Raw genomic sequence first — 21,960 nt, forward strand, 5'->3', positions numbered from 1 at the left:
TTGCTTTATCAGATACTGGTTTTGGCACTACTAGTGGAGGGGCATTTGGAACATCTGCATTTGGTTCTAGCACCAATACCGGAGGCCTGTTTGGAAATTCACAGACCAAACCAGGTAGGGGCTTTATTTGGAATACAGTTGGTTTATTCATAGCTGGTATAGGGCTTCACTTAGTGACTCCAGTCTGTTTAACCCTTTTTTTTCCCCTCTCTATCTCTCCAGGAGGCTTATTTGGTACCAATTCATTTAGCCAGCCAGCTACCTCCACAAGCAGTGGCTTTGGGTTTGGCACATCGACAGGTACATCAAACAGCTTGTTTGGAACTGCAAGCACAGGGACCAGTCTCTTCTCATCCCAAAACAATGCCTTTGCACAAAATAAACCAACAGGCTTTGGGAGTAAGTAGTAAATCATTGGATTTCTGCATCTAACAATTTGATTTGCTTATTGAATGTGTTCTCTCTTCTCCTTTTCCCTGTGTTCACCCACCTCCTTTTCTCACCACATAGCAAAAACATGGGGAGAGGAAAACTTCAAAATGGTATTGAAAAGTTTAATAGGCTGGAAAGGAAGGGGTACATCTCTTCAAGAATGGAAGTCTGAGGGGCACTGGTATTTAAGGAATATGCAGAGGAAGAGGTACCTGATATAGAATGACCAGAGAATAAGATGAAAAGCCAGGTCAGAGTACTGTCATAGGAGTCAAGAAGGGAGAATTTCAAGGAGAAATATGTATAGTTAACTGTAGTATACTGCAGGGGCACCTTCCTGCCTTTGTTTCACTTTTGGTTTGAAGAGACTAAAGCAGGAATGGTAAGTACTGGATGTGACATGGTTACTCCTCCATTCCTTCGCTATAGCAGGTGTTTTTAATTGATGGCTTCTTTCTCTTTAAGTCTAAATGTGGCCCAGGGATACTTCACCACACAGTTTTTTGAGGCAGAAACACTGCTAGTTGCACAGGTGTGCCCTGTGAGTTGATGCCATTCCCAGCACTCGTATGGTAGAATAAGTAAGTTAGCCAGCTATCAGTATTTTACAAAGGGAAAGTTGTTTGAGGGGATGTTGAAATATTTAACCATGACAATATAAAATGCAATCTAAAATACTAATTCAAAAGAGATATGCCTATTTACTTTATATATTAGGACATGTTTTTAGAAAAGAAATAGTTTGACTGCCAGTGAGAAATCACATTCCTCTTAACTTGATATTAGGACGTCACTTAATATTAAATATTGGCAAATAACTTTGTATTGCTTACTGCTATTTCTGGTACCATATGTGTAATTTCTTTAGAAGTATCTTGTATTTTGAAAAATACATAACTTAGATAACAGTTAAATTCTGTTATGTAATCTTTTTAAACTCAGCTATTTGGAAAAGTAGATTTATTTCTATAAATGACCAACATGCCTACTAATTTTTCTAAATTATTTTTCTGGGTGAAATTTTATATTAACCTATGTGTGGTTACCCTAATGGGACCATTTGTTTGTTTTAAACTTTTTGGTTATATGTGGGTGTTTGTAATAATATATATAAATAAAATATACTGTGACTCTTGTTCAGGTCTGTTGTGGTAAGGCATTGTCAGAAAGACAAGTTCATTGAGCATCTGGTCTTACCGAGAGAAATAAGATAAAATATTTAATGAAACAGAATACTGTTTCTTCTAACTTGTTGTCTAAGTATGCCCAAGGACTTTACAGACACTTAGCTGACTAAAGATTCAGATTTTGTTTCACTTCAAAGTTGTGAGCCTAGAACTGTGTGTGTCTGTATGAAATATCTATTTGAAGGTACTTGCTAGGGAGATTTGAAAGATAGAAAACTTGAGGATTTGGAAATAATGCTGCTCTAATGCCACAGGCCAATTCCAAGATAGCTTACAGATTCTTAAATTCCTTACTGTTACCATCCCATTCTTCTTTCTAATTTATAGATTTTGGAACAAGTACCAGCAGCGGAGGACTTTTTGGAACTACAAATACCACCTCTAATCCTTTTGGTAGCACATCTGGCTCCCTCTTTGGGCCAAGTAGTTTTACAGCTGCTCCTACTGGGACTACTATTAAGTTTAACGTAAGTATTGTCTTTCGATCTTTGTGGAATATTTTTGTCTCCTGTATGTTTTTTTGCTGGAGGAATCATAAAATTTCTTCTCTTTCCAGTTATGCATAGCTTAGTCTCACTCTTCCTGAAATATGTGTTAAGAACAATATCTGGGAATAGTTGTATAGTAGACAGGAAGAGTCATGAAACATAAATCTAGATTATAATTTATGTTTGAATTATGCTCAAACCAATTAAATTTGTATTCACAAGGTTGATTACAGTAGTAGTTGATTACAGTTCCCTTATGGCTTAGTGGTTAGGATTCCAGGCTTTCACTGTCGTGGCCCGGGTTCAATCCCTGGTCAGGGAACTGAGATTCCACAAGCCTTGCGGTGCAGCCAGAAAAAAAGAAGTATTGGGTTGAGCTTGTATTTACTGTGTTCATAATTGGCCTCTGAATCGTCGACCATTCTTTACAGAAGTAAAGAAGGAATGATGGGGCAAACTGTAAAAATCATTGAAAATAGGGTCTCCTTAAGGAGCTGTATGGAATAACTCATCAGTTTTTGTGTGCCAGTTAGAAATAAAACTTTTGTTGGTGAAATGGCAAAATGAAGCAAATGAGTTTTGTGTTTTCTTCAGCTTTTTTGAGAGAAGTTGGATAGAGGGTTAGAATGAAAGATTTTGTTTATGAAAATACATGGAATACCACTTGATGTAAGATACTACTTGATGTGATTGTTTTGGAGATACTTAGGATAGGCTGGTAGTGCATTTAGTCTAATGGAAATCTCTGGCAAAAATAGGGATTGGCAAAACTTGTTAAAATTCTTCCAGAAAATGAAGAATTTCTTAGGCAGGGTGGTGAATTCATAATACTGAATTTAGAATCCTGAATTTAAAATAAAGTTAAATATAAATGATAGAGAAAAATACTGTGTGTTGTCTCTTGGAAAGTACAGTAATTGAGAAAACTAACAATATAAGTAGGAATCTTTAGTTACTAGTGCCTTTTGTCTCATAAGCTTATAGGGGGAAAAACCAGGCTTCCATATTTCGTAAATGCAACAACAGTCTCAAAGCAGACACTTCAGAGCAGAGTAGGAATTAGAACTCAGAAATAGAGGTTTAAATGTATATATTGGGTAAATTGGATAAAGCTTCCCTTATGCATATATTATTAAGTGTATTTTAGTAGATAATTGAATGGCTTGGTTATGGGATTAATCTCTGGGTTTTTGATAACTGTTACTGAGATTGACTTATGCAGATAACCTTGATACAGGGAGAGATCAGGATGCAATGTATTTAATCAAGCACTCTTAAAACTGTCTTGTTAAGTAAAGAACCTAGGGGACTGGTTATAGAGTTCAGTCGTTGAAGATTTGTGTCTGGGAGAGTAGGGTTACAAAGCTTGAACTTAAACGTTTTCTTTAGACTTTCAGATTTGCCTTTATCTTCCTTTGCAGCCTCCAACTGGTGCAGATACTATGGTTAAAGCTGGAGTTAGCACTAACATCAGTACCAAGCACCAGTGTATTACTGCTATGAAAGAATATGAAAGCAAGTCCCTAGAGGTCAGTAAAATGCGTTACAGAGTATCACCCTAACCTTTTGATTCTATTGGGAAGCAGCTTTTTTAAATGTTTTTGATTATTTTTTAGGATTTATGTAAAAAATTAAGATTAACCAAATTATTTTTTTAATTAATATATTATTTATAGATATCTTTTGTTTTAGGCAAGGATGATATTCAGCTTGTATGTACGGGTATAGTTTTACTAATAGTCTATTCTGATTGGCTGTTGCTCATACTACACTGGACAGTGTGTGCACATGCATGTGTTTTTAGTAAACTCATGCAAAGTCATAAGTGTGCAACACAGTAAGTAAATCATTATCAGCATCCCTGATGTCCCCTTTGGGCCTTGCCCCCAAAGTCACAATCCTCCCCTTCCAAAGGTAACCACTATCCTGACTGCCCATGTTTTGCCCATTTTTGAATTTTACATAGATGGGATCTTATATTACATACTCTTAAATCTGTCTTTCAACATTGTGATGTTTATCCATGTTGTGTGAAGTTATAGGTTGTTCATTATCATTGCTGTATGATAGTTCGTTGTACGTTTTGACTGTCATCTCTGGTTGTTGCTGTTGCTTCTTTTACGTCCCAAACTGTGCTTGCTTCTTTGGCGTATACAGAAACACCCTTACTTGTGAGACAAAACTGTTAAACTTTATCTCTTCTTTTCCTAAGTTTTCTGAATTCCTCAGAATCGTCCATCTTTTAATCAGCTAATCTTTACATTTGGGGTGGGAGTAGACAAGATTATTGTCTAAATGAAAGTATTATTGTCTATAGAAGAAAATTGAAATTAAGATGTGGTTGGTCCTTTGGCCTGTAGTTTTATGGTAATTATGGTATAGATTTTAATGTCCATTATACACTGTTGAAAATGTTTTTCTATAATGATAGTAAGTTAACCATTCCATAGTTTTCTGTTTTTTTTAATCATGGTTCCTATGTGAACATAGAAATTGAATACTAAATTCAAGTATTTAGCCTCCTAAATAATTTTTTTGGCTGCATATTAATTTGGAATATGTTTTCACTTACTCTAGGAACTTCGTTTAGAGGATTATCAGGCCAACCGGAAAGGCCCGCAGAACCAGGTGGGAGCAGGTACCACGACTGGCTTGTTTGGGTCTTCTCCAGCCACCTCCAGTGCAACAGGACTCTTCAGTTCTTCCACTACGAATTCAGGCTTTGCCTATGGTCAGAACAAAACAGGCTTTGGAACTAGTAAGCACTTGACATCGTATTGGGCCATATTGAGGAGGGACAGACAACTGAAAGTAAAACATAATTGTCATTTTTGTGCTTAAGTGCTATGGAGAAAAATGATTCAGGGCTGCTAGAGGAATAGGAAATGCCTGGTATGTTTGTGGGGGGTGGGGAGAAATATAGTATTAAGTGTAGATGATTAAGAAGGGCTTCAGTGATAGGTGGTGTTTGATCAGTGACCTATCTGAAGAAGGTGAAGCATAAAGCTATACAGATTTCTGGGGGAAGAATATTCCAGCTGGAGGAAACTAGAAGTCTAGAAATCCTGAGTTTTTGCCGAAGGGGAGAGGACAAGGGGAAGTACTGGAGGATATAGGGGAATATATTTTATAGGCCTTTGTGGGCCAGTGTCAAGATCTGAATTTTTATTTGAGTCAGGAAGCCATTAGAAGGTTTAGATAAGTCATGTGATTATGAATAAAGGATCATTCTGAAGGCTGCTGTATTAAGAGTAGATTGTATGGGGGCAAGGGTGGAAATAAATCAGTTAGAAAAGCTGTTGCCCTATCCACATGAGAGATGATGTGGCTTGCAGAGAATGGTGCTATGGTATGGTAAAAATGTCAGATTCTGGAACCAGTTTGAATATAGAACCGATGGGATTTATTGATGGATTGATTTATGTGGGATGTGAAAGAGGGGAGTCTAGGATGATTACTAAATTACTTTATAAAAGTGTTACTTTGCAAAAGTAATATACATATATGATTTAAAGTTCATGAGATACAAAAACGTACATATCCAAAGGTCTTTTCTTCACCCCCCCCCCCCCCCAGCCACCAGTTTGCTTCTGTAGAAACAAGCAAAAGTTACATTTTTGGGGGTAGCCCTCTGTAGAGTCACATACACAAATACACAAACGAATACACGTTTAAGTGGCATTTACATTCTTTTCAGTTTTGGTATTCTGTGATTTAGTTTAGCCATTATTAAGTATTGTTATTGTGTCACACCCTATGCTGGATATATTGCTATAAAGAGAAAGCCCCTGTTCTGAAGAAAAACTTAGTCTAACAAGGTTAAAAATACACACATAGACTTTAAGTGTAGTGTGTTATCTTGTAAAATAGACAAAAAGCTATGGGGTCACAAAGGAAGATTACTTAGTCCAGCCCAGGTTCTTGGGGTCAGAGTATTTTTGTAGAAAGTAGAGTCTGAACCAAATCTGGAGTTATGTGAAGAAAGGTGGAAAATGAAGTGGTTATCCAGTTTGAATAATGAATGAATGTAGGGTAATTTAGATATATAATCAATAACATAGACTATTGAAGTAACTAGATAATGTGAGGTTTGGCATTTCCCCCCGCCATTTATTTTTCCTTTTCTTTTCCTGGAAGGTACGACTGGATTTGGAACAAATCCAGGTGGTCTTTTTGGCCAACAGAATCAGCAGGCTACCAGCCTCTTCAGCAAACCATTTGCCCAGGCCATAACCACCCAGACCACTGGCTTTTCCTTTGGTAATACCAACACACTAGGACAGCCAAGCACCAACACCATGGTAAGGAAACAGGTCTTATTTGTAGAGCTAAGTAATGAGGCTTCTGATCATGTCAAATTAACAAGTTCTATCTCTACTGCAGTTCTTAAGGGTTGACGGTATGTGTAGTAAAGGGAAGAGAGCAAAATCTTTGAATAATTAAGACATAGATTCTAGTCCAGGCTCTACTCTGTATTTAATGAGAGGCTATTGAACAAGTCACTTATCCTTTCTGGGCATATTTTCTCATCACTAATCACTGCTTAGTGTGCTAGAATTGGCCGTCCTGAAGCTATACCTTAGGACATTGACTCCAGCCATTCTATAGAGTATAGGAGAAAATATTTATAAACTGCTGGCTCTATTTCAGAAGGTTCTTTCAGCTCATTCCCTTAAGTGGAGTCAGGCAAAGAAGTTTAGTTCATTAAAATAAGTAAGAGAGAACTAAAACTTAGAGCCATGTTGGATAATTGCTACTTCTGTCCAGATAGTAGAAGAGAAAGTCCTCATAGTCGTTAGCAGTTTATTTCTAGGGACTCTTTTATGGAAGTATAAAATAAAGGTTAATTTGAGGTATGATTTACTGATTAGAATCCTTGGAATATACCTGGTTTTAAAATTAGAGATAACTTTGCCTGATTAAAAAAAAAAAAGTACAGGTAGACGCAAAAATCTTCAAAATACTGGCAAACTGAATTCAACAACATATAAAAAGGATTGTACACTGTGACCAAGTGGGATTTATCCTAGGAAGGTTGGTTCAACATATTTTCATATTAATGTAATAAACCGTAAAGTAGAATAAAGTACAAAAGCCATATTGTCACCTCAGTAGGTAAAGACATTTGACAACCTTTCATAATAAAAACACTCAAAAAGGAATAGAAGGGAACTCAGAATAGCCAAGACAGTCTTGAAAGAAAAGAAAGCTGGAGTGATGAAGTGATGAAGACAGTGTAATACTGGCATAAGGCTAGACGTATAAATCAGGGGACTAGAATTGAGAGTCCAGAAACAAGTCCTTATGGTTAATTGATTTTCAGCAATAGTACTAAAACAGTTCACTACAGAAAGAATCTTTAAACAAAGAGTGCTGGGATAATGGTTTTCCACATGCAAAAGCACGAGGTTGGACCTTTTCTTTATACAGTTGTGGTAACTATAAAAGTTAGCTTAAAATGGATCAAATGTAAGAGCTAAAACTATAAAACGCGTAGAAGAAAAGGAGTTAGGCAATGATCTGTTAGATAGTACACCAAAAGCAAAAGCAGCAAAAGGGAAAAATAGATTGGGCTTCTTCAAAGTTCAAAACTTTGGTGGGTCAAAGGGGATACCATCAAGAAAGCAGAAGGAATACCTGCAAATGGGAGAAAATATTTTCCAAGTCATGTATCTCACAAAGGACTTATGTCCAAACAATTAAGAACTCTTATAATTCAATAATAAGACAGCCCATTAAAAAATGGACCAAAGACTTGAATAGACATTTTTCCAAAGAAGATAAATGACTAATAAGCACATGAAAAGATACTCAATATCAGTAGGCATCAGGGAAACTGCATTTCAAAACCACAGTGAGATATCACTTCATATCCACATAGGAAGGCTATAAACAAAAAGACAATGATAATGAATGTTTTCAAGAATTTGGAGAAATTGGAACCCTCATGCATTGCTGTTTGGAGTATAAAATAGTGCAGCCACTTTGGAAAAATTTGGCGATGCCTCAAAATGTTAAATGTAGAGTTAGCATATGACCCAGCAGTTGCACACCTTGGTATTTCCCCCAAGAGAAATAAAAACACAAGAACTTGTATACAACTGATCATAATAACTAAAAGGTGGAAACAACCCAAATGTCCATCAGTGATGAAGGGATAAACAAATGTGGTATATACATACAGTAGACTATTATTCAGCCATTAAAATGGAATGAAGTACTGATACATGCTACAACATGGATGGACCTTTTAAACATGCTAAGTGAAAGAGCCATTCACAAAAGACCACGTTTTATATGATTCCATTCATATGAAGTGTTCAGAATGGACAAATCTATGGAAACAGAAGGTAGATTAGTGGTTGGTTGCCTAGGAATGGAGAGTGACTGCTAATGGGTCCAGGGTTTCTTTTTAGAGTGTTCAAAATTTTCTGAATTTAGAGTGGGGGTGGTTGCATAGCACTGAACATAGAAAAAAACCCACTGAATAGTCCACTTTAAAGAGGTCAGCTTTATGGTATGTGAATTATATCTCAGTAAAGCTGTTTAAAACACTACGTTGAATTCTCAATTCAGCTATAGCCCATTAATGCAATATTCTTCTTTTGTTGACTAATGCATAAAAAAAATCTTTAAACATTGGATGATACAAACTTTGCTTATTCTGAAATTGTGTAGTTTCTCATAACAAATGAAGATTTAACATTACACTACTGCCTCTGTCCAGATTAATTTGATTATTTTCAGCTGATTATTTTCAGTTATTTGATTCAAAGTCCATTCTCCAGCTCAGTATTAATACGTTCTTTTGGCGTAACTCTGAAAATGAAGCACCCTGTCATGGCATTTTGTTTTCAGTGTGGCAACCCAGTTATCTCTTAGAGCACAAGAGTTATTATAAAGTCTTTATAGCTATCCAGGACTGTGGTGCTCATCAGGCTTAGATACAGATACGAATTTCTGGTCCTGCCACTTAGGGGCTGTGACATCTTGGGCAAGTTTTTAACTCCTCTGAGCCTTATTTTCTTTCGGAAAATGGCCCTGCTTTTCAGGGTTGTTGTGAAGAAAAGAAATGTTCTATGTATTTAGCATAATGTCTGTCACATAAACTTGAAAAAATGGCAACTATTATTAATAATCTAAGACTTTTAAAGACAATTGACTATCGTAGGTTTTCTTGTAATCTAGATTACCTTTTACAGGGTTTATTTGGAGTAACCCAAGCCTCACAGCCGGGAGGTCTTTTTGGGACAGCTACAAACACCAGCACTGGGACAGCATTTGGAACAGGAACAGGTCTCTTTGGGCAGACCAGTACTGGATTTGGTGCTGTTGGTTCGGTAGGTTTTTGCAGTTGACTATAACTTGAAGATGTGTATAAATCTGTGAAAGGAATTTCTAAGAAAAATCTGTCTTTTGGGAATTCCCTGGTGGTCCAGTGGTTAATACTCAGTGCTTTCAGTGCCATGGGCCTGGGTCCAATCCCTGGTCGAGGAACTAAGATCCTACAAGCCACGCAACACAGCCAAAAAAATAAATAAATTTTTAAAAAATGGAAAAAAAAGAATGCTGAATTTAAAAAAAAAAAGAAAGAAAGAAAAGTCTGTCTTCAAGTATTTTTTTGGGTTATAGTGTATGATTTGATACTGATAGTAACTGAAAGCTATTTAGTAACTTATAATAGGTTTATTTTCAAAAAGTAAGTTATTTTTAAAACTTGTTTGTTTCAATACTTGTGTGGAGTTTACTTCTGATAGTAAAATTTCACTCCCGTTGGTTAAATTGTTGAGTTTAAGTTGAGGTGCTTTTGCTCTTAAAATCAGGTTGTTTTTTTTTTTCTTTCTTTTTTAAATAAATAAATAAATGAATGAATGAATGTATGTATGTATGGCTGCGTTGGGTTTTCACCGCTGTGCGCGGGCTTTCTCTAGTTGCGAGGAGAGGGGGCTACTCTTCGTTGTGGTGCACAGGCTTCTCATTGTGGTGGCTTCTCTTGTTGCGGAGCACGGGCTCTAGGCACGCAGGCTTCAGTAGTTGTGGCTCGTGGGCTCTAGAGTACAGGCTCAGTAGTTGTGGCGTACGGGCTCAGTTGCTCAGTGGCATGTGGGATCTTCCCAGACCAGGCCTCAAACCTGTGTCCCTTGCATTGGCAGGCAGATTCTTAACCACTGCGCCACCAGGGTAGCCCAAAATCAGGTAATTTTAAATTCCTATTTCCAACTTCTATTTTGGGTGATAAGTTGGTATCGTATTTGTTAATTAAATATTTTTGGTGGTGATCAAGTTGTTAAAATTGTTGGTATTCTCAAGGTCTTCATGCCACTGGAGGCTTAACTGAATTTTTTTCCTTGTTAAGTCATTTAAGTAAAAAATTACTATATAGGAATACACTTGACCTAAAAAACAATAGTAAATACCACTTAAAGAAACTATATGTCTGTATTATGTACCCATTGTAACAAGCTTTGAACTGCAGTTTAAAAAAAAAAAGAAAAGTCCCCAAATCATGTGGTTGTTTTCATGGAGATTGAAATCTATTATTTCTTATTTGAGGTGAGAAATTGAGAAAATTATCTAATGCTTCAGAAAGTTATTTTTTAACAACTTTATTGGGATATAATCCATTTGCCATGCAATTCACCCTTTTAAAGTTTAAAATTCAGTGGTTTTTAGCATATTCACAGATTGTGCAGCTATCACCATAGTCAATTTTAGAACATATTTGTCACCCTAAAAAGAAACGTCATCTCCATTAGTAGTCACTTCTCATTTCCCCCCAAGTCACTTCAGGCCTGCTCTGGATTTACCTATTCTGGACATTTCATATAAATGGAGTCACATCGTTTGTGACTGACTTCTTTTACTTAGCATAATGTTTTGAAGTTTCATCCATGTTGTAGCATGTTTAAACTTTTTACTGTAACTCTTTCTTCTGGCACATTTTAAATACATGATAACGTTTCTGTTACAAGGTAAAAAATATTTGATTGCCTTGTTGTTGTTGTTTTTTTTCTTTGTCTCACTGAAATATTATGTTTGATGAGGGGTTACCATTAACTTCTCAAGCCAGGAGCATTCTGTCTTGTTAATCTTGCTCAGATTAGTATGTTTTTCTCATAGTTATTCATCCTTCTTTATACCTTTTTTATAAAAATTATGACATCTTCTCTCCCTTACCACACACCCAATCCAGTGTACCTAAGGTAACCTCTGTTTCCTGTTTGGAGTGTATCTTTATACTACTTAATATTTTCCTGTGTTGTGTTCTTTTTAGACCCTGTTTGGCAATAACAAGCTTACTACATTTGGAACCAGCACAACCAGTGCTCCTTCGTTTGGTACAACCAGTGGCGGGCTCTTTGGTAACAAACCAACCCTGACTTTAGGAACCAATACAAACACTTCCAATTTTGGTACATATAAAAAGCAGGTTTGACTCTCTTAAAGTTATACTGACTATACCACACATTCTCCTGATTCATATTATTGGGAATATTTTAAAATTCTCAGGTAAGCTGTGGCTTGATATGAGGTACCAGAGGGAAAGGTTTAAAATCAAGGACTTGGGTTGAGATGCCTGGAAGAGATGTAAATTGCCTTAACTAATTTATATTCTCTGACTCCCTGCTTTGAATAAAATGGGGCATTCAGCACATGCAGTAGCAGTACTGTGCAGAATGTTGGTTCTCTAATGGAGGTAGATTTTTTTCAAAATAAGGAATCATTTTCTTTGGATTATCTCACCAATAATTGAGAAACAATAAGTGAAACACATTTGGTTGAGATAACACATTCTGTTAGGCCAGGTTTCAAGCAGGGAAGTAGTAAACAGATGAGATTAGATGATTCTTTTTTTTAACTTTCTGTTGTTGTTGTTTTGTGTTTTGTTGTTTTTTTGAGATTTAATGATTCTCATTGGAAGTTGAAGCCTCTCTGATTTGGGGGATTGTTCAGTAGTTTTCCTATAGCTGTGTGTATTTTTGAATACATGTTCATTGGAAGAAATTTGGAAAATATATGTAAGATTGAATAACAGAAAAACAAACCTTATACTACTTTTCAGAGATATGCTGGAAAATTTTAAATTCGTTTAATAGAAACATTATTTCTATTATTTTAACTGTCTTTTATAACTACCTAATTAAGTTTTCAAACAAATTCAACATATTTTGAGATAAATCATATATGAAAAGTTCATTTCATTACCAAGGGAAATAGTGGTTAAAATATTTGTTTTAAGGATTTCATGTGCCAGATGCAATATTAGGCTCTGGATATCTAGTGGGAGATGAGTACAAACATATGGTCATTTGCCATAAGTCAGCAGTTACAGTTTTTCAGTGAGTTTTTTTTAAAAAATAAATTTATTTATTTATTTAATTTATTTTTGGCTGAGTTGGGTCTTTGTTGCTGCACACGGGCTTTCTCTAGTTGTGGCGAGCAGGGGCTACTCTTCCTTGCGGTGCGTGGGCTTCTCGTTGTGGTGGGCTTCTCTTGTTGTGGAGCATGGTCTCTAGGCGTGCGGGCTTCAGTAGTTGAGGCTCACAGGCTCTAGAGCACAGGCTCAGTAGTTGTGGCCCACGGGCTTAGTTGCTCCGTGGCATGTGGGATCTTCCTGGACCAGGGCTCGAACCCGTGTCCCCTGCATTGGCAGGCGGATTCTTAACTGCTGTGCCACCAGGGAAGCCCTTCAGTGAGTTTTTTAATGATTGTGTACTGGAGAAAGAGGCTACGTTAAGCATCCATTGGAAAGTTATATGTGTTCATGGAAATATGAACTATGTGAAGGAGGTAGATAGGTCCTTGTCAGGTACCAATTCCTAAATTAATGTTTTGATTTGAGTTTTATAACCCCTTTTGTTGGGTTGTTCATTCACTCCTAGTAATGATTATCATTCTACCTATAATTCTTTTTGGTTGTACTCGATGAAAGAATTGTTTTGAGGCAGTGGACTTGGTTAACATGGATATCAAATTTTGTGTATTTGTTTCTTATCTATGAAGTAAGATGGGAAAGATACTTAAGGGTTAAATCAGTGTTTTTCAGCCTTTTTTTTTTTTTTTTTAAATCCCTGTCACTCCCTCTTCCCCAGAGAGACTTTGTAGACCTTTTTCCTCTTAAAAATTATCTTCTCACCCCATGAGATTTTAATACCACATATATACTGTGTCTGTTTATGTACTGTGGACCTTTGGAAGGCCATAAACCATCTTATATCTATTTTTTTTGCCCCTTAAGAAGTAATTTTGCTCCCTTTGAAAATGCATGTTTTTTGATAGCATACTTCATGTTCAGAATTAAATATATTTTCTATCTGACAAGGTGTTTGTGTAGGCTATTGATTTGAAAATGAAAACTCTCATCTTTATTTGATATGCCTCACTACTTATGTGCTGAATTTGAATTGTCCTTTTTTTTTTTTAAAATCCTTAATGTTGACCTAGTACCTGGCATAGACTAGGTGCTCACTAAAAGTTTATTAATGAATAAGTGGGGCCCTGAGAGGAAAGATTCCCTATACAAGTAAGGGTTGCAGGGTGGCAAGTTTTGTTTTACTCCTGGGTGAACTTGTCATTTCATTACCACCCCAGAGGGATCCAGATCTAAGTAAGACTTTCTTTGATGTTCCTGTTGTCTTGGGAAGCTATCAACTTTGGTGTTGTGGGCAGAGGTGATCTTCTGATTTGGAAATAAGTCATATAACAAATCTGGAAATGGAATAAGTTTACACAAAGATTTGTCGTATCATATCATTGTTGGTTGCACGTTATCCAGTATGGGATTGTGTTTCATTATTATGGTGATTAATCCACAGAGTGAAAAGATTCATCTACAATTGATGTTGCCACATCCTTAAGTCATTCCTTAGAGTCATCAGTTCATTTTCTTAGTAATTATTCCTAACAGGGACTAGTTTAAGGTTAAGTGAATGAATAGAATTGTTTCAGGAGAGAAATTACAAGCAGGATGTCAACACTTGTGAGCAACAGTTTAAAGAGGTTGAAGATCTTTTGGGTATTGATAAGATGGTACTCGGTAATAAATTATTGGTTCCTCATGCTACATGGTTAAGGGGACAGTTGAGCTCTTTGTGTACATAGACATCTGATATTTTAAGCATTGGTTTTTTTTAAATTGAGATATAGTTGACATGTAACATTATATTTCAGATGTATTGGGTGGGCCAGAAAGCTCGTTTTTCGTAAGATGGCTCTAATAGCACTTAATTGTCTTTAACTTCATTTGAAACAATTTTGTTAGATTGTATGTGACAGCATGCATTTGAAAAAAGACTTATCAAAATTGGTGAATTTTTGTATAGCCATTTTAATATTGAAGATGGAAGAAAAAAGCAACATTTTCGGCATATTATGCTTTGTTATTTCAAGAAAGGTGAAAACACAACTGAAACGCACAAAAAGATTTGTGCAGTGTATGGAGAAGGTGCTGTGACTTATCAGATGTGTCAAAAGTGGTTCGCGAAGTTTCATGCTGGAGATTTCTCACTGGACAATGCTCCACAGTTGGGTAGACCAGTTGAAGTTGATAGCAATCAAATTGAAACAATAATTGAGAACAGTCATGAAGAACCTAGTGGCAAGACGGGAATAAAGACACAGACCTACTAGAGAATGGACTTGAGGATATGGGGAGGGGGAGGGGTAAGATGTGACAGGGTGAGAGAGTGGCATGGACATATATACACTACCAAATGTAAAATAGATAGCTAGTGGGAAGCAGCCGCATAGCACAGGGAGATCAGCTCGGTGCTTTGTGACCACCTAGAGGGGTGGGATAGGGAGGGTGGGAGGGAGGGAGACACAAGAGGGAAGAGATATGGGAATATATGTATATGTATAACTGATTTACTTTGTTATAAAGCAAAAACTAACACACCATTGTAAAGCAATTATACTCCAATAAAGATGTTAAAAAAAAAAAAATTGAGAACAGTAAACGTTAAACCACGCGGGAGATAGCCGACATACTCAAAATACCCAAATCGAGCTTTGAAAATTACTTGCACCAGCTTGGTTATGTTCATCGCTTTGATGTTTGAGTTCCACATAAGTTAAACGAAAAAAACCTTCTTGACCGAATTTCCACATGCGATTCTCTACTGAAACGTAATGAAAACATTGCGTTTTTAAAACAAATTGTGACGGGCAATGAAAAGTGGATACTATACAACAATGTGGAAGAGATCGTGGGGCAAGCGAAATGAAGCACCACCAGCCACACCAAAGGCTGGCCTTCATCCAGAGAAGGTGATGTTGTATATATGGTGGGATTGGAAGGGAGTCCTCTATTATGAGCTTCTTCCGGAAAACCAAACAATTAATTCCAATAAGCACAGCTCCCAGTTAGACCAACTGAAAGCGGCACTTGATGAAAAGCCTCCAGAATTAGTCAACAGAAAATGCATAATCTTCCATCAGGATAACGCGAGACCACATGTTTCTTTGATGACCAAGCAAAAACTGTTAAAGCTTGGCTGGGAAGTTTTGATTCATCTGCCGTATTCACCAGACATTGTACCTTCAGATTTCCATTTATTTCAGTCTTTACAAAATTCTCTTAATGGAAAAAAATTTCAATTCCCTGGAAGACTGTAAAAGGCACCTGGAACAGTTCTTTGCTCAAAAAGATAAAAAGTTTTGGGAAGATAGAATTATGAAGTTGGCTGAAAAATATCAGAAGGCAGTGGAACAAAAGGGTGAATATGTTGTTCAGTAAAGTTCTTGGTAAAAATGAAAAATGTGTCTTTTATTTTTACTTAAAAAACTGAAGGCACTTTTTGGCCTACCCAATACAATGTAATTGTCCAATATTTGTATATATTGTGAAATGCTTACCACAATAAGTCTAGGTAACATCTGTCATCGTATATAGATAGAAATTTTTTTTTCTCGCTTACCCCTATGTTTCCTTCTAGGAGTTTTATGATTTCAGATCTTATATTCAAGTCTTTAATCCATTTTGTTTATGTTGTAAGATAATGGTCCAGTTTTATTCTTTTACATGTGGTTGTCCAGTTTTCCCAACACCATTTATTGAAGAGACTGTCCATTCTCCATTGTATATTCTTGGCTCCTTTGTCATAAATTAATTGACTGTTAATCAATTAATTGTTCTTAATTTTACTTTAAAGTTGTTTTGAAATAACAGAGTTGATAAACTTCTGTCAGTAAGAATCTGTGGAAATGTGTGGTATAAACAGTGTAAGTTGGGACTTACTTCCCTCCTGTGGGTTTGAGGTAGTTCACTAGTATCTTGTTTTCTGCTGTTTATGGGGTTGGAAGATCCTTTTTGGTTAAATTTTAACTCAGAAAGACAACATCTCCAAGTACATTTTCTGGGTTTCTTGTTTTTTGGGTTTTTTTTCTTTAAAGAAAATTGATTGTGCTTGAGTGGGCAGTACTCCATTTTTGTGGCATAGCTGTTAGTTAGGAGAATTGAAGGAAAGACTTAATGAATGCATGAATTAAATGTATTGAAAGTAAGTCAGGTTACTTGCTTGGATTTTTAAATGATGTTAGAAATATGTTTTCAAACTGTTTAATTCTTTAACTTTTGTTCTTGATATTTTTCATTCAGATATAAATTCAAATATTGGAATGACAAAGTATAATCTTAGTTGGTGACACTGACATATATTCCAAGACACTTTCTTTATTCTGTTATGTTGAACTTGTTCACCTCCATGATACCTTTTAAAAAGACTTCAGGTGTACCACAAACAGGATTTGCTGACCAGTGATTGGGTTTTTTTTCCTCTTATCAAAAGAGATTAATGATATGTTCATTATTATTTGTTGATATTTAGCTCCAAAAGAAGTACAGAAACTGTGCAGACATCTGAACAAAAGAGAAATAATAGCAGTAATGTGATGTGTAGGTGTCTTTGTGGGGAAACTTGTGGATTTTAGAGGGGAATCACAGGATTTTCTCTAAATGTTGGGTCATAGTGAAAGAGGATGGTGTGTTCAACTCTCCATCATCTCTGATAATGAAACAATTCAATTCAAGAAAGGTTATTCATAGATTATCTTCTCTTTTTAACGTCAGCTAGCTGAGTCCTCGAATGCTCCTATGAGCTGATTGAGTCTGACTCCATTAAAGCTCCTCATGTGTGATCAGCCACACATTACTATTCATACAAGGTCCATCTGTTCAAAACAAAAGCTGCTGTAGAGATTTTTATAGGTAATCTTCTCTTAGCAAGAACCTTTAGGTTCAGTGAAGTGTCTTTGTTGACTCTTATTTTTTAGTGAAAGTTTGGGGGAATTAATTTTTCTTCTACTAATTAAACATGAAACATAGACTGGAGGCTTTGAGTCTTAAGAAGGGAATGTTCCTCAAGCACAATCACTTTGCTTTAATATTGGTTATTATCCTATATTGAATTGATATTTCAAGTCTAAAATGTAATTAAGTAAATAGGAAGACTGTGGGATCTGTTTATACTTACTTAAATTAAACTTAAAAATTAAATTAGCCTACCATTTAGGATTTCTAAATATCAAAAAATGAAGGGATGCAAAACTTAGGGTCAGACTGCTTTGTTTTAAACTCCCTTGTACAGGACATTGAGAGTTGTGTTAATGTACAGTCCACTCATTCTTTTGTCCTTCTAGGGTTTGGCACAAATACCAGTGGGAATAGTATTTTTGGAAGTAAACCAGGACCTGGAACTCTGGGAGCCGGGCTTGGTGCAGGATTTGGAACAGGTAAGGAACTGTACCATAAGATTTAGGAAGTGATACAACTAAATCTAATTGCTGGAACTTAAGATCTCTGTTTGATCATATGCATGGAAATAAAAGGCCTAGATTTTCATTTGCACAAATGGATTTAGAAAACATTCCCATATGCTTTACCAGATTTTAAAACGTGGTCACATTTATCTTAGAGGCTGTCTGTTCCTTTTGTACAGAATGTTTGTCCTCTGATAGTCCTGGTCTACCTGGGATTTTCAGTACTTAATGTGTTATGTCAGAAGATACACATATTTTGAATTTTGGTCAGTCTTGCCAATTTTTAATTTGCCTTCCAAAAAGAATGCCAGTTTGCATTTTTGCTCATATTTTATAAAAGTGCTCATTTTTTCATACCCTTTCCGTATTGTTGGGCTTCTTCATCTTTGTGTACCTGATAGTGGAAGTTGGTATGTTCTGATTTACACTTCGCTGATTACCAGTGAAGGATACCCTTGTGTATGTTTACCGGACATTTGAATCTTTCAGCTCTCTATTCATAATATTTGATCATTGTTTCTTTATTTTTGAGAATGCTTTATATATTGTGGATATTAACTCTTTTGGGTTGTATGGTAAACTTCTTGAGCTTTTGAGCTTACTCAACTTCTACTACATATATTTTGCAAGAAATAAAAACTAAAAAGCTGTAGTTTTTTGTACAATGTGATCCTTAAACTTAAGCAGAATATAACATCTGACATCATGTTCTCTTCTAATCCCAGAAGGAAAATTAACTTTGGTGTGGTCTTTTTCAAGGTAGTTTGATGCTAGACAGCTTATGAACCATAAACCTAAGCTGGGATAAGATGCTGCTCTAATGTCTGTTACCAGATATTTCCACTCAGTCTTTGTTTATCATTTAATTTTGTTTATGATATCTTAATGTACAAGTTTTATTTTTATGTGGTCAAAGTTGTTATTCTCTCCTCTTTGGCTTCTGGGTCTTGCAGATTATGATTAACAATGCTTTATTCTGTAGTGTAAGATTATAAAGTGGTCTATAACTTTTTTCCTGATGCTGTTGTCTTCTGTCCCACAATAATGTAATACCTCAACCTCTTTATTTATTTGAATATATTCGGTTCTCCTTGAACAGTTGTACCTCACAAACGATAAATCTCATTTTCACTGCTATTATATAATCCTAATTCATGCTTTGCCCATATAAACTAAAAGCCAAATACAATTAATAAAGAATTTTACACCCCCAACCTTAGCAGCAATAGATCACGTAGGGAAACGAGAACTGTGAATCACTGAGTACACACTATTGAAATTCTTTGGTGGTCACGTCTGCTAAAGCAGACTTTTGGCTCTGAGAGGAATGTGTCTGGAAACTATCAGATATAAATACCCACATTAATGAATTCTGCATTTCATGATATCACAATTAGGATAACATTGTAGCTTTGGACTGTGTTTTAGGGGCACATTAGGTAAGTGGGTATTCCTATGTAGATAGCTTCTTGTTTTGAATGATAGAGATTCAAACTCATACCTCAACAGAAGTACATTTTCATGTAACATAGGCCTTTGGGTACTTCATGAGTAGTAGACTATAGAAACCTTAAGTGTACAAATACATAAATTTTTTGTACACCTAGATTTAAGTGACCAATCTTAGTGTAAAATGTTTTATATTATCCTTTGGTGTATGATTAAATCATGGGTGCATCAGTTTCTTGTTTCACACAGGTATTAACTATCATTAGCACTATCAGTAGTATGCCATTTTCTTGGTAGTTATTAGTAACAATACTAAGAAGTTTTAGTTCTTAAAATTTTCCATGAAGTCGTAAGTTTAAAGGTACATCTAGTAAAGTTTGTTACACTAAGATATACACAGAAAAATCTACCCAAAGCTAATAGGTACCATAGATAAAATTAAATTCTAACATTTATTAGAAAATCTCAATGAGGTATAACCATTTTTATTTATTCTTTGAGCATCCTTGGAGTTTTTAGGACCACTGTTACCATGGTGCCACCAGTATATCTTCCTTATGACTCCTACAACTACCTGTAAATATAACACAATTCATAAATTGACATTATTATACATCAGAATGTCCCTCAACTTGTGTAAGTCCTTTCACTAAGTATAAAAAGCCATTTGTGCATAATATAAGACTGATCTGGATAAAATACATATTGTTATTATTTTGTAGGTTATTGAAATATAGTGATTTTTAGACTGTTTCATGATTCTTCCTTCAGGGCTAATGCAAATACACACCCATCCAGAACAAATTTTTATCCATTTTATATATTCAGGTTTCATCTAAACCTTCTGTTTAGGGGTAAGGAGGTTTTGTTCTCTAGGGGAAAAAAAAAGAATCCTGAAATTTTTACTGTAAACTATGTCCTTTAAGGGAGTAATATAGGGACTTCCCTGGGGGTGCAGTGGTTAAGAACCTGCCTGCCAACGCAGGGGACACGGATTCGAGCCCTGGTCCGGGAAGATCCCACATGCCGCGGAGCAGCTAAGCCCGTGCGCCACAACTATGGAGCGTGCGCTCTAGAGCCCACGAACCACAACTACTGAAGCCCACGTGCCTAGAGCCTGTGCTCCACGACAAGAGGAGCCACTGCAATGAGAAGCCCGCGCACCGCAACGAAGAGTAGCCCCCACTTGCCACAACTAGAGAAAGCCCGCGTGCAGCAATGAAGACCCAACGCAGCCAAAAATAAATAAAATAAACAAATTTTTTTAAAAAGGGAGTAATATAACTTTAGTTTTTCTTGGAGTTTTCACCAGTTTCTAATGGGTTGGAACTTTAAAAGAAGTCTTATTACCTGTTTCAAAGCTGGGTTTTTTAAGGTGAAATAATCCCATTGCTATATTTTTATCTTATTATTATTAGTGAGAGTTGGACAGTTAAGGGATGTTTTGTTCATTTAGGAGTCACCCTCATTAATTTATATGTATGCATTCTCTGAGTGTAAACTTCCTATCCTTTTTTTGGGGTTGCAATCTCAAGACAGTTTCCATTCAATATTTTTGACCTCCAAGTACTATATGTTTGAAGTGATTTTCCTGGTAAACCGTATCTCTGTCAAGAAACATTGGTATGTTAAAAAGAACTTAAGATCTTCCAAATTGCCATTAACTTTTTCTTTGGGGTGGGGGGAGGGATGGAAAAATGTTTTTAACTTATGCCAATAACTTATCCTAAAAAAACTAAATTCTTCCCACTTTACACTTTAAAAATCATTGCCAACAACACGGTCCATAAGCAAGATTCGTTAAGCTTTAAAACATTACAGGTTTCTGCAGCGGCCTTCTCCCTGGTGAAAATAAGTTCTTATTCCATCCACAGATTTAGGCTGAAACTTGAATCTGTTTAGTAACCTCATCACAAGGCATTCAGCTTTTTATAAAACAAACAAAAAAATTGTCAGAAATAGTTTTCATGAGACGGTATACTTGAAAGTGTTACTTTTTGCTCTTCAAAGAAGATATATTGGATTTGGTTTTCTATAGCCTGCATGTTAGTCAAAAAGATGACGTTTTACTTGGTTCAGTTGAGTATTTTGATTTGCAGATATTGAAATTTAAGGAGAATTGACAATTTTAAAATTCTTTAGAAATGTGTTTTACTATAGAGTAGCAATTAAGAGCCCTGGTTGTATTGTCAGATGCATTGAGGTGTGAACTCTGGTTTCACCACTTACTACGTTTGTGACATTGAGCTAATTATTAAACCCTCCATTTTCTCTTCTGTGAAATAGGGACAATAGTTCCTGCTTCAGGCTTGTGAAGGTTAAATGAGATGATAGTAGTTAATATTTAATGAATGTTAGTATCTACCAGACTTCTTCAGTGCTTAATATGTGTTTATTTTAATTGTAGGATAAATATCTAAGCTATGTATTATTATCTCATGTTATAGTTGAGGAAACTGAAGCACAGAGAGGTTAAGTATTTTGCCTATGATATATATGATGTACTCAACACAGTTCTTGGCATATAGTTAGCATTTACTGTATTAGATTTTTTGTTGAAATGAGTGGTTATTATGAAGTTTCCAAATGTATTACATTTTTAAGTAACTGACCTCTGGCGTAACATTCAAAGAATCTACTGTGGC

At 35.9% G+C, this 21,960-nt stretch overlaps 1 protein-coding gene across 16 annotated transcripts in view; it reads left to right on the forward strand.

Moving 5' to 3' along the window:
- Window positions 1–21,960, forward strand: part of NUP98 (nucleoporin 98 and 96 precursor) — a gene marked incomplete at its 3' end in the record, with an annotated part of 100,141 nt that overhangs the window by 16,542 nt on the left and 61,639 nt on the right. For 8 of the 16 annotated variants that reach the window (XR_014231219.1, XM_082340301.1, XM_082340288.1 and 5 more), the window contains 9 exons: window positions 13–114; window positions 223–399; window positions 1,947–2,086; window positions 3,529–3,636; window positions 4,685–4,865; window positions 6,245–6,408; window positions 9,310–9,447; window positions 11,382–11,520; window positions 17,747–17,839. Coding sequence is in view for 15 of the 16 variants with exons in the window: in XM_082340301.1 (XP_082196427.1) it covers window positions 13–114; window positions 223–399; window positions 1,947–2,086; window positions 3,529–3,636; window positions 4,685–4,865; window positions 6,245–6,408; window positions 9,310–9,447; window positions 11,382–11,520; window positions 17,747–17,839 (1,242 nt within the window). The remainder of the gene's footprint in view (window positions 1–12; window positions 115–222; window positions 400–1,946; window positions 2,087–3,528; window positions 3,637–4,684; window positions 4,866–6,244; window positions 6,409–9,309; window positions 9,448–11,381; window positions 11,521–17,746; window positions 17,840–21,960) is intronic. The other 8 variants (XM_082340290.1, XM_082340296.1, XM_082340292.1 and 5 more) reach the window with 4 other exon arrangements.

This window comes from Balaenoptera borealis (assembly GCF_965194805.1).
Source record: "Balaenoptera borealis genome assembly, chromosome: 11".
NCBI lineage: Eukaryota > Metazoa > Chordata > Mammalia > Artiodactyla > Balaenopteridae > Balaenoptera > Balaenoptera borealis.